The 14,166-nt window shown below is 36.5% G+C and overlaps 1 protein-coding gene across 5 annotated transcripts in view; it reads left to right on the forward strand.

Moving 5' to 3' along the window:
* Positions 1-14,166, forward strand: part of NADK2 (NAD kinase 2, mitochondrial) — a 45,186-nt gene that overhangs the window by 11,490 nt on the left and 19,530 nt on the right. For all 5 annotated transcript variants that reach the window (XM_007961387.3, XM_007961388.3, XM_007961390.3 and 2 more), the window contains exons 3-6: positions 2-90; positions 939-1,020; positions 6,754-6,837; positions 8,558-8,694. In XM_007961387.3, coding sequence (XP_007959578.2) covers positions 950-1,020; positions 6,754-6,837; positions 8,558-8,694 — 292 coding nt within the window. In that variant the 5' untranslated portion in view covers positions 2-90; positions 939-949. The remainder of the gene's footprint in view (position 1; positions 91-938; positions 1,021-6,753; positions 6,838-8,557; positions 8,695-14,166) is intronic.

Here is a 14,166-nt window from a genome sequence, read left to right on the forward strand (position 1 = left end):
GGAATGAGGGAATTGAGGTTCGTCTGGTAAAGAGGAGAGAATATGATGAAGAGACTGTTCGATGGGCAGATGCTGTCATAGCTGCAGGAGGTAATAATTTTACAGAAGTAACGATGTTGTAATATACAAATGTTGTTTAATACACATTATTTCCAGATACCCTAGAGTCTAGCTATATTGAAGCCGTCAGAGTCTTACCATTAAACAACTTTTTGGATTGTTACGATTAGGTTTAAAACTTCTGTTTTATACAAGTCTACTTTTTAAATGAATGATGTTACTGTGAGGTTCCTTGTGTATATTTAAGGTATGCATTTAACTTCAAATATGATTCAAAGGATCAGTTATTGTATTTTGGTATAATTATAGCAGTTTTAAGAAAAAAATGAAGTTGATAAAGAGTTTAATGAGATGAGGTAAATTCTATTCCTCTTTGGTCCCAATATACTTACTTTTTTCTGAACTTTATCATTAAGTTAATGGCTACTGTTTCTAAAACTTTAAGTTGACAGCAGGTGATGAAGAGAAAAATTTGAAGTTGGACACATTGGATATGTTTTCATTAAAATAATTTGTGAATTTGGACTGGTGTTATGGGAGAAGGAAAGAAGATTGGCTAGTAGAAATTTTTGGATTAGATTAGTGGTTACCAACTGTAGGGTGCTACTAGTATGTAAAGGGAATACCTCTAAAACATTCTACAGTGTCCCCACAACAAAGAATTACTCTGCCTAAATGTAATCTTGCCACTTACGAAATCCTGGATTAGAGTGGGAGAGAGAATCCAAAGGTATAATAGGTAGAAAGGGAGTGGGATAGGCTATAGCAGTTAGCAGGGTAGGGTATGATTGTTAAAACTACTAATTTTCAAAATGGCCAAAAACTGAATTTATAACAGAAATCTGGTTATGTCTTATATTTTGTCTTATGTTCCTTAGGTGATGGCACAATGCTGCTGGCAGCAAGTAAAGTCTTGGACAGACTTAAACCAGTTATAGGGGTAAACACTGATCCAGAACGGTAAGAAAGAACATATACTTTTTGTTTGATTTGTGTGGTGTGCTTTTTAATTTTTTTTTAGGTTATACATACATGCATTTCTGCGCTGCTTGCATAGTATCTTTTTATGGTCTGTCTGAAAATTTGGAAGCTATTCTTTATTTTCTTGACCATGTTCACATTCCTGGGCTCTGTTACTACAGACATTTCACTATGGTGTATGGTGTCTAAGTGGAAGCATGATTGTTCCTGGCCACCGTGAACATTAGAACCATGTTCCAGAAACATTCTAGTAATGAAATTTAGGTATGTAGAATTGAGTAGGATTGTCTTTTATGTAGTTGTTTTCAAGGATATAGCTCTAGTTTTAACCTCAGGCATGAAAAATATATATACATGTAGCTAGCATTGGTGGTAGGAGAACTGGGATGGACCAGTTCTCATATTTTAGCTTCCCAGGTAGTTTGGGAGTAGGATCTGTGGCATAATAGACCTGAGTTCTTGACCCAGGTGAGTGTTGGGGACCTTTGGTATTGCTGAGGAGGGACAAGTTAATAATGATCCATTTTCTACCCTTCCTTGTGGCTTGTATTTATATTCTTCGTTATGCTACCACTGATTTTTTTTGGGGAGGTGACTTTACTGACTTAATAAAAAGACCTATCCAAACACTATTGGCACTTTTTTTTTCCTTCCTCAGCTTTGTGATATTTACCCTCAGTCTGTTCTAGCCACCCACAGCTGTGACTATACCTGGACTTTCTGATGATTTGGAATTTCCCTATCTCTACAATCCTAATTAATTCCACTCTGACTGCAGCCTCCTACCTTAACAGCAGTCTTACTACTTTATCCCACTAAATCTGCCCTTTGACTTTCAGTATTTTGATCCCTTCCATTTTCTCCACTTACTTCTTCCTCACTTCATTTACTTTCTTAAATATTTCTTTCTTTCCTTTTCTATTTCTTTTTGTTTTTTTGAGACAGAGTCTTGCTCTGTTGCCCAGGCTGGAGTGTAGTGGTGTGCTCTCAGCGCATTGCAACCTCTGCCTCCTGGGTTCAAGTGATTCTTCTGCCTCAGCTTCCCGAGTGGCTGGGACTACAGGCATGCACCACCACACCTGGCTAATTTTTGTATTTTTAGTAGAGATGGGGTTTCACCATGTTGGCCAGGCTGGTCTCAAACTCCTGATCTCAAGTGATCCTCCTACCTTGTCCTCCCAAAGTGCAAATATTTCTTCATCGTTACCTTTCTGCACAATTCTAGATCAATCTGACCATCATCCTTTCTACTTCTGCATCAGTACTGCTGTGGTCATCTGGGGAAAAAAAGATCATTGGGTTTGGTGGCACTTGCAGTTTGTAGTCTTCAGCACTTAACAGTGGACTCAGAGTTGCACACAAACTTCCTGTGTAGCCCTACTCATGTCTCTTCCCCATTCTCTGTGGTGGCTGCTTCAGTAGTTCAACTTTTGCATTCACCTTGCTTCCCTTATCCTTCCTCCTTCAATAAACCCACCTTTTTTTCACAGAGGATTTGAAAGTCACTGGATTAGAACTACTTCACCTTTTCTCCTGCTTAAAAAAATCTTGTCCTATCATGTTGTCTTTTTTTTCTCTCCCTTCACACATGACTCCTTTTAGCCTGAAAAGACTTGTTCAAAACTCCTGTTTTTCAAGAAAATTTAAAAAATCTTTTACCCTGTGTCACTCTCTTGGTTATTATCTCTTTTCCTTCCACTTATCCCCAAGCTTGGTTATCTGCACTTCTTCAGTTCTCAGTTATTTTCTAAAACTTTGCAACTTTTTTATGGATTTGCCCCCAACCAGTTCATTGACATTGCTTTTGCCTTAGAGATCAGTGATATCCTCGTTACTGAATTTACTGGATATTTTAGTCCTTGTCTTACCTGATTTCTGGGAAATTTTTGGTGCTAACTGCTCCCTTATTTCTACTCTACGTTGTTTGCATTTATGATACCCCTTTCTTCCTATCTCTGTGACTACTTCTTTGTCTGTATCTCTTTTGAAGGATCTTACTATTTGGTTCCTGGCTAAATACTGGTGTTTTTACATATTGTGCTCTGGGCCATCTTTTTTCTTCTTCAATTCCTATATTGTCTCCAGGGAGGCTGATTAATACTGTGGTATTGGAGTCCCCTGGGACTGCAGAATCTTTATTCCAACAGATAAACTCTTAATTTTTTACTGTGAATAGGGTGAAAAACTCCTTCTGGTTTTCTTGGAACTTTCCTAGTTTTAGCACTGAAAGTCCTGTGTCCCAGGAGAATGTCAGTCCCAGGCAAACCAGGGGACAGTTGGTCACCTTAAATGTGATATACAGGCTATACATTATCTGGCCCTTTACCATTCTCTGTCCTTATTGCCTATTATTTTTCCCTTCATTCTATTCTAGCCACACTGGCCTCTACTTTGGATATATCCAGTGGTATTAAAAATGTAACATGTACAAATAAACTCTCCTTTTCTCTCTCCCATCATTCTTGATGAATGGAATCATCTGTGCTGAAGCTGTAACTATCTCTCCCTCACTCTATCATCAAATTGGTCCTAAGTTCTAGGGAACTTACTTTTGAGTCCATCTCTTGCCATCCTCACTGCCACTGAAAATAGCTCAGCCCTTTATAGTTGTTTAAATTACTGAACAAGCTTACAGTCTCTCTCCTTCTAACTCATCCTTTACACATTGTCTTAGCTTCTTTCTGAAGTACAGATCTAATTGATTATACCCACTCCTTATTAAAATCTTTTAGTTTACCATGACCTTCAGGATACATTGTAAATTCCTTAGCATAAAATATATTATCTTTCACTGTCTCTTGCCTATTTGCTTTTCTAGTTTCACCTGTCCTCGTATGTCCACAGGCATGACACATTCTTTAGCTTAAAAAATGTATTTTTGGAAACTGTTCTAGGATCAACCTAGGATCCTTTCTAAAAGGCTGTTCTTAACTGCAAAATGTAACTATATGAGTGTCCACCAACATGCTGGTTAGAGGCTCACGCAGGGATGCTTTTACTCTGGCGGGGAGCTTTGTTGATATATAAGATCCAGGGCATGATTTGAGAGTAGGTGAAAGAGTTCTCCAGAAAGGCCCATGTCCCCCCAACCCACCCACCCATGCCTTTGTATGTGCTTTTGTCGAAAGTTCCCTTACACCACTTACTCACTTCTGTGGTTCTTGTTTGTTCAAGACTGGGATTTCTCCTGGGTTGTAATTCCCTCTACAGAAAGCACTTATCCCTATATATTTATTTTCTGTTTCTTTTTCTCTTCCATTAGACTATAAATTCCTTGAGTATAGGACCTTGTATTTTAATTTCTCTGTCACTAGCATAGTTTTATACATAGCTGGTATGTAATAAATACTTGAAAAATGAATGATTAAGTGATTTTAGGGAATAGGGATAGAACCCCAATCTAGCTGAGTAAATATTCCCTAAATGTAAATAATTGAGATCATTGGTTCAGTAATTAATTTTTAATTGCCATCAATGTTGATGCATGTGGGTTTTAGAACTTCTTAATGGCTTATTTTTATATCATTAAGGTAAAAGATTCTTAACTTTAGTGATCATATGTTACACAGTTTATTGAACTATATTTTCTTTTGAAAACTGGCTTCATATTCATAAATTTGTGGGAATTTGAAGCTGGCAAGCAATTGTTAATATTGTCATCTCTTCTCTATTTTCTACCTAGAAGAACAGGTGTTAGAAGTTCTTTGGTTTCTCTTCTTGCCTCCAGGCAAGCCAGAGTTGCCTTCTGGTTTTGTGTATGCTTCAAGTTATCTGACTTCTTTATCTTAAATATGGTGGTATCTCAGTCCTTCAAAAAAGCTTCAAAAAAGCTCACAGCTTCAAAAAAGATCAGAAGTTAATGTTCAACTTAAGTTGAACAACTTAAGTTGTTCAAATGTTGCATAATAAATCATCTCAAAACTTAGAGGCTTATGATGGTAACAGTGTATTATTTCTTATGGGTTGTGCATGTTAGGAGTTCAGGAGCAGTTTGGCTGGGTGGTTTTGGCTTGAGATCTCTCCTGAGTATAAGCAGGTGTCAGCTTGGTCTGTAGGCATCTGAAGGCTTGACTTGGGCTGGAGGATCCACTTTCAAGATGGCCCACTCACATGGACTCATCTAAATCAAATGTGTAGTTTCTGTCTGTCTCTTCTGTATTCTACAGCCACTCTACTGAGCCTGGTAAATAATTACAACATTTGAAAGCTTAATATTCAAAATGGGATAGAGGGCATGTGGGTAGTCAGCCTCCAAGGTAGCTTCCTAGTATTTAGGTACCCTTTAATGTACTCCTACCTGCACCCCAATTAGTCAATCAAGGATGGCCTATGTGACCAGTAGAATATGGTGTGAGAATGTGTAGGTCCCAAGACCAGGTTTTAAATGGTGTTACAGCGTCTATATTGGTCTTGAGGATTGTTCATTATGGGGTAGGACAGCCACCATGATATGAGGATGCTCACAACAGCCCTGTGGAGAGGCTCACATGGAGGGGAATTGAGGTCTCCTGCCAACAGCCAGCACCAAGTTGCCAGCCATGTGAGTGAGCAACCCTGGAAGTGGTCGTGCTAGCCCAAGTCAAGCCTTCAGATGCCTGCAGCCCTAGCTGATATCTGACTGTAACCTCATGAGAGAGTCTTCTCTCTACAGAGGTTTTAGACTTGCAGTTGACCTCAGCAGATATTATGCTATCAAATGACTGTTGATACCTTTTATATACTTAACATTGCGTGAAGTATTACAATGAATATAAGAATTTAAAAACCTAGGCCTTACGTTTTCTTAACCTCAGTGTTGACCCGCTTAGATAAAGAAGTTTACTATTCACAACTTTGTAAAAACATTTTTCTCTGGTCTTAACACTTACAAGTTGATTTACATTGATTATCAGGAGTTTGTTTTCCTAAGCCTGCCCTCAGCCTTTTCTTCAAGATTGAAGTATCATTAAATGATGATGACTGAGCCTTCTGGACACATCTTTAGGTGCCACATACTCTCATCTACACCAACCAATAGGCAGTCTTACCACCTTATAATTTGCAATGATTTATTTTAATTTGTCTTCCACATCAAGCTATGAACTCCTTGAAGGAGTTTCATTATTTATATATTTTTGAATAAATGAAGGATTACATTGGATTAAGCTTTCTCAGTTCTTTTTTAGTGACTTAGGATATCTTAAATGACATTTAAAAAGGAATTATGGTTCAAAACATTTCACATAAATATTTTGATTCCTCAGAATCACCTTTTGAGATTGCTGGTTTGTCCTGATTTTGGAGATGAGGAAGCTGATGCCAAAGTGACTTGCCCAAAGTTAATAGTTAAATAATTTAAAGGTTAGAATAAAAATTTGAAGGTTAGTAGTTAAATAATGTAATTATTTGAACAACACTGTACCATTAGGTAACTTTACAGGGTAATTAGTGGCAGATTTGCTGCTATTTTTAGTTTCATTGTAATGTAGAAACTCACATATTATTGTGTATTATGGCATTAAAGCTGGATGTAGACTACTAACTCTATGTGGTCTTTTTTATTTTTGTTGAAAAAACACAATTTTGTGGCAAAAAAATGGAATATAGAGTAGAAATTTTTAGAATTTCATTTCTTAATTTTGTAACTTAGTGATACCTTTTGATTAAATTTTTTTGCTTCACCTTTTTTTCTTTTCCTCTTTATATCACCAAAAAATTCCTGTTAAAATACAGGTCTGAGGGTCATTTATGCCTGCCCGTTCGATATACACATTCCTTTCCAGAAGCCTTACAGAAGTTCTATCGTGGTGAGTTCAGGTAGGAATTTCTTACAGTTTTTCTTATATAAGTATCTTAATAAGTATGTGCCATTAATAAATCTGTTAAAAAACAGAACAAATCAGGCAGGGCACAGTGTCTCAACGCCTGTAATCCCGGCACTTTGGGAGGCCGATGCGGGTGGATCTCTTGAGCTCAGGAGTTCGAGACCAGCCTGGGCAACATGGTGAAACCTTGTTTCTACAAAAAATACAAAATTTAGCTGGGCATGGTGGCAAGCACCTGTAGTTGCAGCTGTTTGTGGGGCTGAGGTGAGAGGATCACTTGAGCCCAGGAGGTAGAGGTTGCAGTGTGAGCCGAGATCGCGCCACTACACTCCAGCCTGGGCAACAGAGTGAGACTGTGTCTCAAAACAAACAAACAAAAAAACCAGAACAAATCAGATAATGTTTGGATTACTCCATAGATATAACAGTAGCCATTAAAAGTAATGTATTAGGTGAGTCACACATAGGTCTAATTTACCTTCTCCTAGTCCAGTTGGAACTGTGGAGAGAAACCCTGACAAATGTTGGTTGGCCTATAATATAACTGCATATAGAGATTTTTTTCTCCTTCAGTGAGATAGCAGCCATGTCTCTACTTTCTTAACTTCGTTACTTGTCCTTATCAGTTTAGTGGAAAGGTAGTTAAAACTTTGGCTAAAATTGTTTGAATTTTTAGATTTTATATTTTTTATCTTTGTCTCCCATCTAGTAATGATTGAGAGTTGGATTTAATCCAACCATGCTGAGATTCCTGGTATCTGTCTCACATAAAAGTATTTCTTAAGTAGTGGGGATGGGATTTTTAAAAATTTCTTTTACTTAATGTGTTCAGTGGTCATACCATCAGGAAAACAGGAAGGTGGAAGAAGGAGCATGAGGTTGGCCAATTATATTTGAGAGAGCCAAGTTGGACTACTTTTTATTTTCTGACTTGGACTATATTTTATAGGTGGGGAAAGCTTTTCCCACAGATATTTGTGAAGTTGTATTACATCTTCTTGACTTTTCTAGAATCATTTCATTACCAATAATTCTAGTTTCTAGTCATTTCAGAAGTTTGACAACTTTAGAAATGGCTAATTTATACCTACCAAGTGGAAGTATATTTTTGTATACTTACCAAGCAGAATCTGTCCCATTGACTTTCGATACATTGATTATTGGTTTTGAAATCAATTAAATCTGATTGTTTTTTTCCTTTTAGCAGAGATGTTATTTAAATTTTTAGGTATAATCAAAACTGTTTTATTTATTGTTTCTTAATCCTTTTTTCCTTTTATTGTTTAAAAAAAACTGCATTACAAAATTTGTGGAGAGGGATTTTTATCTAATCCAGCCATCTGAACACAATATTATTTTAATTTAAGTTTGCTCTCTTTTTTGTATAATATTTTTTGCTGAGCAAAGCACAGACTATATCTTGCTCAGTATCTTGGACTTTATGGATTCTTGATAGAGTTTGACTTAATTTAAGTTACTTGGGAGATTTTGTACAAGCACATTAGGTATTTCCATTATAATTGAAAAGAGAATAAATATTCAAATCTGTCATTGATAAGGAAGCTATAGACTTTAGGTGTTTCTGATATAACTTATTCATGGAATAACTAGTAACTTTTTTATTAACTATTTAATTTCGTTAAATTATTATAATGTGTACTCTTTAATTTATTCTATTTTAACATAATTCGCCTTTTCTTCACTTTTCTAAGGTGGTTGTGGAGGCAGAGAATCAGGTTATACCTTGAAGGGACTGGCATAAACCCTGTTCCTGTGGACCTTCACGAGCAGCAGCTAAGCTTGAATCAACACAATAGAGCCCTTAACATTGAAAGAGCTCATGATGAAAGTAGGTGGATTGGGCATCAGATGTGTTTGGGGAAATATTTAACTCATAGTTCCTTTGACCTCAAATTTTTTGATGTAATAATTTATGATTAACTTGTTTTTAGTTTCATTAGTGGCACTTAACAAAGTATAGTGAATTACTTCAATTGTAAAGTTTATTAGAATCTGAAGTAAGAAATAATAGCATATTTCTAGATGTTTTCTAGGACAGATTTGAAAACTAGCTGATTAGGGAAGGATTGTAAAGTATCTGATAAGATAGTTGATGTTTGAGAAAAGATTCTTGGCCTTAATCTTTGAAATGTCAAAAAAAAAAAAAAAAAAAAAGGGAAGCAGTAAAGATGAAATGAGCTAATCTGTGGAAGATTATGATGTTTATACATTTTATATAGTTAAATATATGAAATATATTTGTTGGGAAATTTTTTTTTTTTTTTTTTTTTTGAGTCGGAGTCTCGCTCTGTCACCCAGGCTGGAGTGCAGTGGCGCGATCTCGGCTCACTGCAAGCTCCGCCTCCCGGGTTCACGCCATTCTCCTGCCTCAGCCTTCCAAGTAGCTGGGACTACAGGCGCCCGCCACCTCGCCCGGCTAATTTTTTGTATTTTTAGTAGAGACGGGGTTTCACCGTGTTAGCCAGGATGGTCTCGATCTCCCGACCTCGTGATCCACCCGCCTCGGCCTCCCAAAGTGCTGGGATTACAGGCGTGAGCCACCGCGCCCGGCCTTGTTGGGAAATTTTACATTCCAGCCTTAGGATTTGTGCTTGAAATATTTGTGTAGCTTAGAGAATATTAGCATAAGGTGATTTGGCAGCTTTTTTTGTTAGGAGGGTTAAAGCGAATTCTCCATTTTGAGCCATATTTTCCCACTTTTTCTAGCAAATGTAGGACTTTAATGATGCAAGAATATCCCAAAAGAAATCTTAAATATTTGTAGACTGTATAAAAAGATACAGTTTTCTCCTGTGTTTTATTTTCTGGATAAATTTATCAGGAAAAGCTACTTTTACATTTTTGCTTTCTGCCTCTGCTCTTTCATGGTACCTGAGGTTTATATCCACTTATTCCAGAGTTTTTCGTGGTGACTTACAGCTTTATAGGTTAGCATGTTTCTAAAATGTGTGTTTATGTTGTATTTTAAAGGTTCTCCTCCAAAAAAAATTATATTTAAAAAAATCTTAAATTATATGTGCATGAACTTCTATTATTGTTTTTGAAAGTCTGCAGTAACTATTAAGCACAATTTAAAAATAATAGTTAGAAATTTTAATCCCTCACTGAAAGAAGTTACTGCTACCAGCAATAGATGGTAGATTTAACTGTCTTCACCAGCAGTCTTATAAAAAGATATAGATTGGTATATAAAGAGTCACTGCTCAGATTCCTCAGATTTACTGTGTTTAGTTTATAAATGAAGTTAGTATTTCATATATAGAAACAATATTACATACAAAGTTAGTGAATCATAGCTCAGCATCTAGGATGTTCGTATCTGATTAATGGTAGTTCCAGAAAAAGAACAGAAAAATATTCAAAATCAAAAAATTATACATGATGATTTCTCAAAACAGTCAGGGGAAATTATTCAGCACATTGGTCTAGGCAAAGATTTTATGGCTAAGACTTCAAAAGCACAGGCAACAAAAACAGAATAGACAAATGGAGCTATATTAAACAAATCTTCTCCATAACAAAGGACGCAAGAGTGAAGAGACAGCCTATAGAATCGGAGAAAATACTTGCAAACTATACATCTAACAAGGGACTAATATCCAGCATATACAAGGAATTCAAACAACAAACAAACAAACAATCTCATTAAAAAGTGGCAAAGTTTCTGAATAGAAGTTTCTCAGAAGACATACAGATGACCAACAGCTATATGAAAAAATGCTCAACATCACTAATCATCAGGGAAATGCAAATCAAAACCACAGTGAGATATCATCTCTCCCCAGTTAGAATGGCCGTTATCAAAAAGACAAAAATAACAAGTACTGGCAAGGATGTGGAGAAAAGGGAATTCTTATACACTGTTGGTGGTAATGTAAATAAGTAAAGCCATTATGGAAAACAGCATGAAGGTTTCTCAAAAATCTAAAATAGAACTCCCATACAATCTAGCAATCCCACTACTGGCTATTTATCCAAAGGAAAGGAAATCAGTATAGCAAAGGGATACTGGCACCTCATGTTTGTTGCAGCCCTATTCACAATAGCCAATTATGGAGTCAAAGTGTCCATCAGTAGATAAATGAATATGGAAAATATGGTGTATATATATACACAATGGAGTACTATTCAGCCATAAAAAGAATGAAATCCTGAGATTTGCAGCAACATGAATGGAACTGGAGGTCACTATGTGAGGTGAAATAAGTCAAGCATAGAAATACAAATATCACATGCTTTCATTCATATGTGAGAGCTGAAAAAGTTGATCTCATGAAGATAGAGAGTTCAGTGATAGTTACTAAAGCCTGGGAAGGGTGAAAGGTGGGATGAGCAGAGGTTGGTTAATGGGTACAAATACGCACTTAGATGGAAGGAATAAGTTCAAGCATTCAGTAGCATAGTAGGCTGATTATAATTAACAATTTATTTTATATTTCAAAATACCTCATTTCAAAATAGCTGAAAGAGAAGATTTGAAATATTCCCAACACAAATGACAAATATTTGAGGTGATGGATATCCTAAATACCCTGATTTGATCATTATACGTTGTATGCGTGTATCAAAATATTACCTGTTTTCTATAAATATATAGTTAATATGAATCAGTTAATACTTTTTAAAAATTTCAATTAGGAAACTTAGGCAAGAGTTTTTGAATTGAAAGGACCCACAAAGTGTTTCACATAATTAATGGTAAAATGTTCTTCACCAAGGTTTGTCAGAATACAAACAGCTACTGCAAGCTTCCAGAGAGGAGAAGGAGATGGAGGGGGCGGTGGCTGGAGCAGATTATTTCATATACACTTATCCCTTGGTACCTGAGGGGGATTGGTTCTAGGACCCCCAACAGATACCAAAATTCGAGGATGTTCACATCCCTCATAAAATGGCATAGTATTGGCATATAACCTCTGCACATCCTTCCCTATACTTTAATAATCTTTAGATGATGTGTAATACCTAACACAATGTAAATGCTATATAAATAAAGACTGGTTGTATTAATATAGAGAGATGAATTGGTTTAATAAACAATCCCAGAACACAGTGACTGAATGCAAAAGCTTATTTTTAACTCATCTCATTGTCCAAGGAGTTTTCAGGCAACCACAGCTGCTACCAAATAGTGGCTGCTACCGTATTTTAAGGCCTCTGAGTCTTCTATTGGATCCTCTGTATCTTGTGGGGAGAAAACAGAGAACATAGAAGATCTTACGGGAAGTTTTAGGAACTAGGCCTTTTCATTAATTTTGTCCACATTCCATTGGCCATTACTAGTCACATGGCTCCATCCAGTGCAAGTAGACCTGGAAAAAGTTTAGCAATATGACATTGTGAGAGAATTACACAGTGTAGTAGTTTGTGTCACTAGTATTACAATTCTGTGTTTAAAAATACAAATTATAATTTTGTAATCTATTCACTTGGATAAAAAGTAATTGGTGGCCGGGCACGGTGGCTCACGCCTGTAATTCCAGCACTTTGAGAGGCCGAGGTGGGTGAATCACCTGAGGTCAGGAGTTCGAGACCAGCCTGACCAACCTGGTAAAACCCCGTCTCTACTAAAAATACAAAATTAGCCAGGCATAGTGGCGCATGCCTGTAATCCCAGCTCCTCAGGAGGCTGAGGCAGGAGAATCTCTTGAACCCGGCGGGTAGAGGTTGCAGTGAGCCAAGATCGTGAAATTGCACTCCAGCCTGGGCAACAAGAGCTAAACTCTGTCTCAAAAAAACAAAGTAATTGGTATGGAGTCCATCTTTTCATGTCCCATTGAGACAGGTTTTAAATGAACACAGTTCCGTGATTAGATAAGGTTTAGTAGTGAATTAGTATGAAAAAATAAGCAGAATTAAGATGATTAATGAGATTTGAAGCAATTTTATTTATTGTCTAACTCATTTGATGAAAGTTTGGAATTGAAATTCAATAAGCACATGTAATAAAAATGTAATATGGAGAGATAAATTAGGATGAGGGAAAATGAGAATAGAGGTAGAAAGTCAAGACCATATAAAAGGGAAACATGATTACAGTTTGATGGTGAGAGCTCAAATTTAGTGGTGATATGGAGTACCTATTGTTGAGCATTTGTAGGAAATCTGTGGGGATAGTAATCTAAAACAAATTTCATTAGTAATTATTTAAGGAAAAGTAATTTAAACAATAAATTTTAGCCATTTATGTTTGTAAAACTGTCAAGAATGAGAATGTGAATATACGTAGTACCTAAGACAGTTTAAAGCCAGTTTTAGTCTTATGTGCAATCAAATTTGATTAAACATATCAAATCTTTATATATATGTGTGTGTGTGTATATGTGTGTGTGTATATACATATATATGACTAAAACTGGCTTTAAACTATATATATATATAGTTTTTTGTATCAAGGTCTTTCTCTGTATTATGAAGTTGAGCTGATAATTTAGGTAAACAATAAGTACTCCAAGGGTACTTGGTATTGTAATAACTTGTTATATTTGAAAGAATAATTGGGTTCCCTTTAGGCAGTTATAGTCCAAAATAAATGAGAAAAATGTAATGTTCAATTTAATAAACATAATAAACAGAAGAATATAATAATTAGGCTACCAAGTCAAAGGAGAAGAATAGATCAATGTGGTCTTGGTGACAGTGGTGGTTTTATTGGTGTATTTGGTAACTATAGTGTATTAGGTAACTATTGTTGTATAACAAATCACTCAGCTTAGCATCTTAAATGTAAATATTTATGACCTCACACAGATTATAAAGGTCAAGATTCTAAGAGTATGGCTTAGCTAGTTCTGGTGTAGGCAGGAGGTGACAATCAAACTGTTGGCCAGGACAGCAGTATATGAAGACATGCCTGGAACTGGAGAACACACTTTCCAGCTCATCACATGGCTTTTAGCAGATGGCTTCAGTTCCTCACCATGTTGGTCTCTCCAAAGGGTTGTTCATGTTATCTCTTCCTCTAGAGCAGGAGATCTGAGAGAAAGAGAGCAGCCAAGGTAGAAGCAACAGTGTCTTTCTAACCTGATCTCAGAAGTGATATGCCATCACTGCTGCCATATTCTGTTGGTCACATAGAGCAACCCTAGTATGATGTGAGAAAGAGAGTGTGAGTATATGTATTCACAAAAGTATGAATACCAGGGAGGCAGGAATCACTGGGCACCAACTTGGAGCCTGCCTACCACAATTGGGATGGATTTTTAAACATTAACTTCGTAGGAATTGTGGAGGAGACAGAAAAGTCAACTTGTCTGACAGAAAGCGAACTTTTCTCATGATGCTAGCCTAGTGGGAGATA

Source organism: Chlorocebus sabaeus, chromosome 4 (genome assembly GCF_047675955.1).
Source record: "Chlorocebus sabaeus isolate Y175 chromosome 4, mChlSab1.0.hap1, whole genome shotgun sequence".
Lineage (NCBI taxonomy): Eukaryota > Metazoa > Chordata > Mammalia > Primates > Cercopithecidae > Chlorocebus > Chlorocebus sabaeus.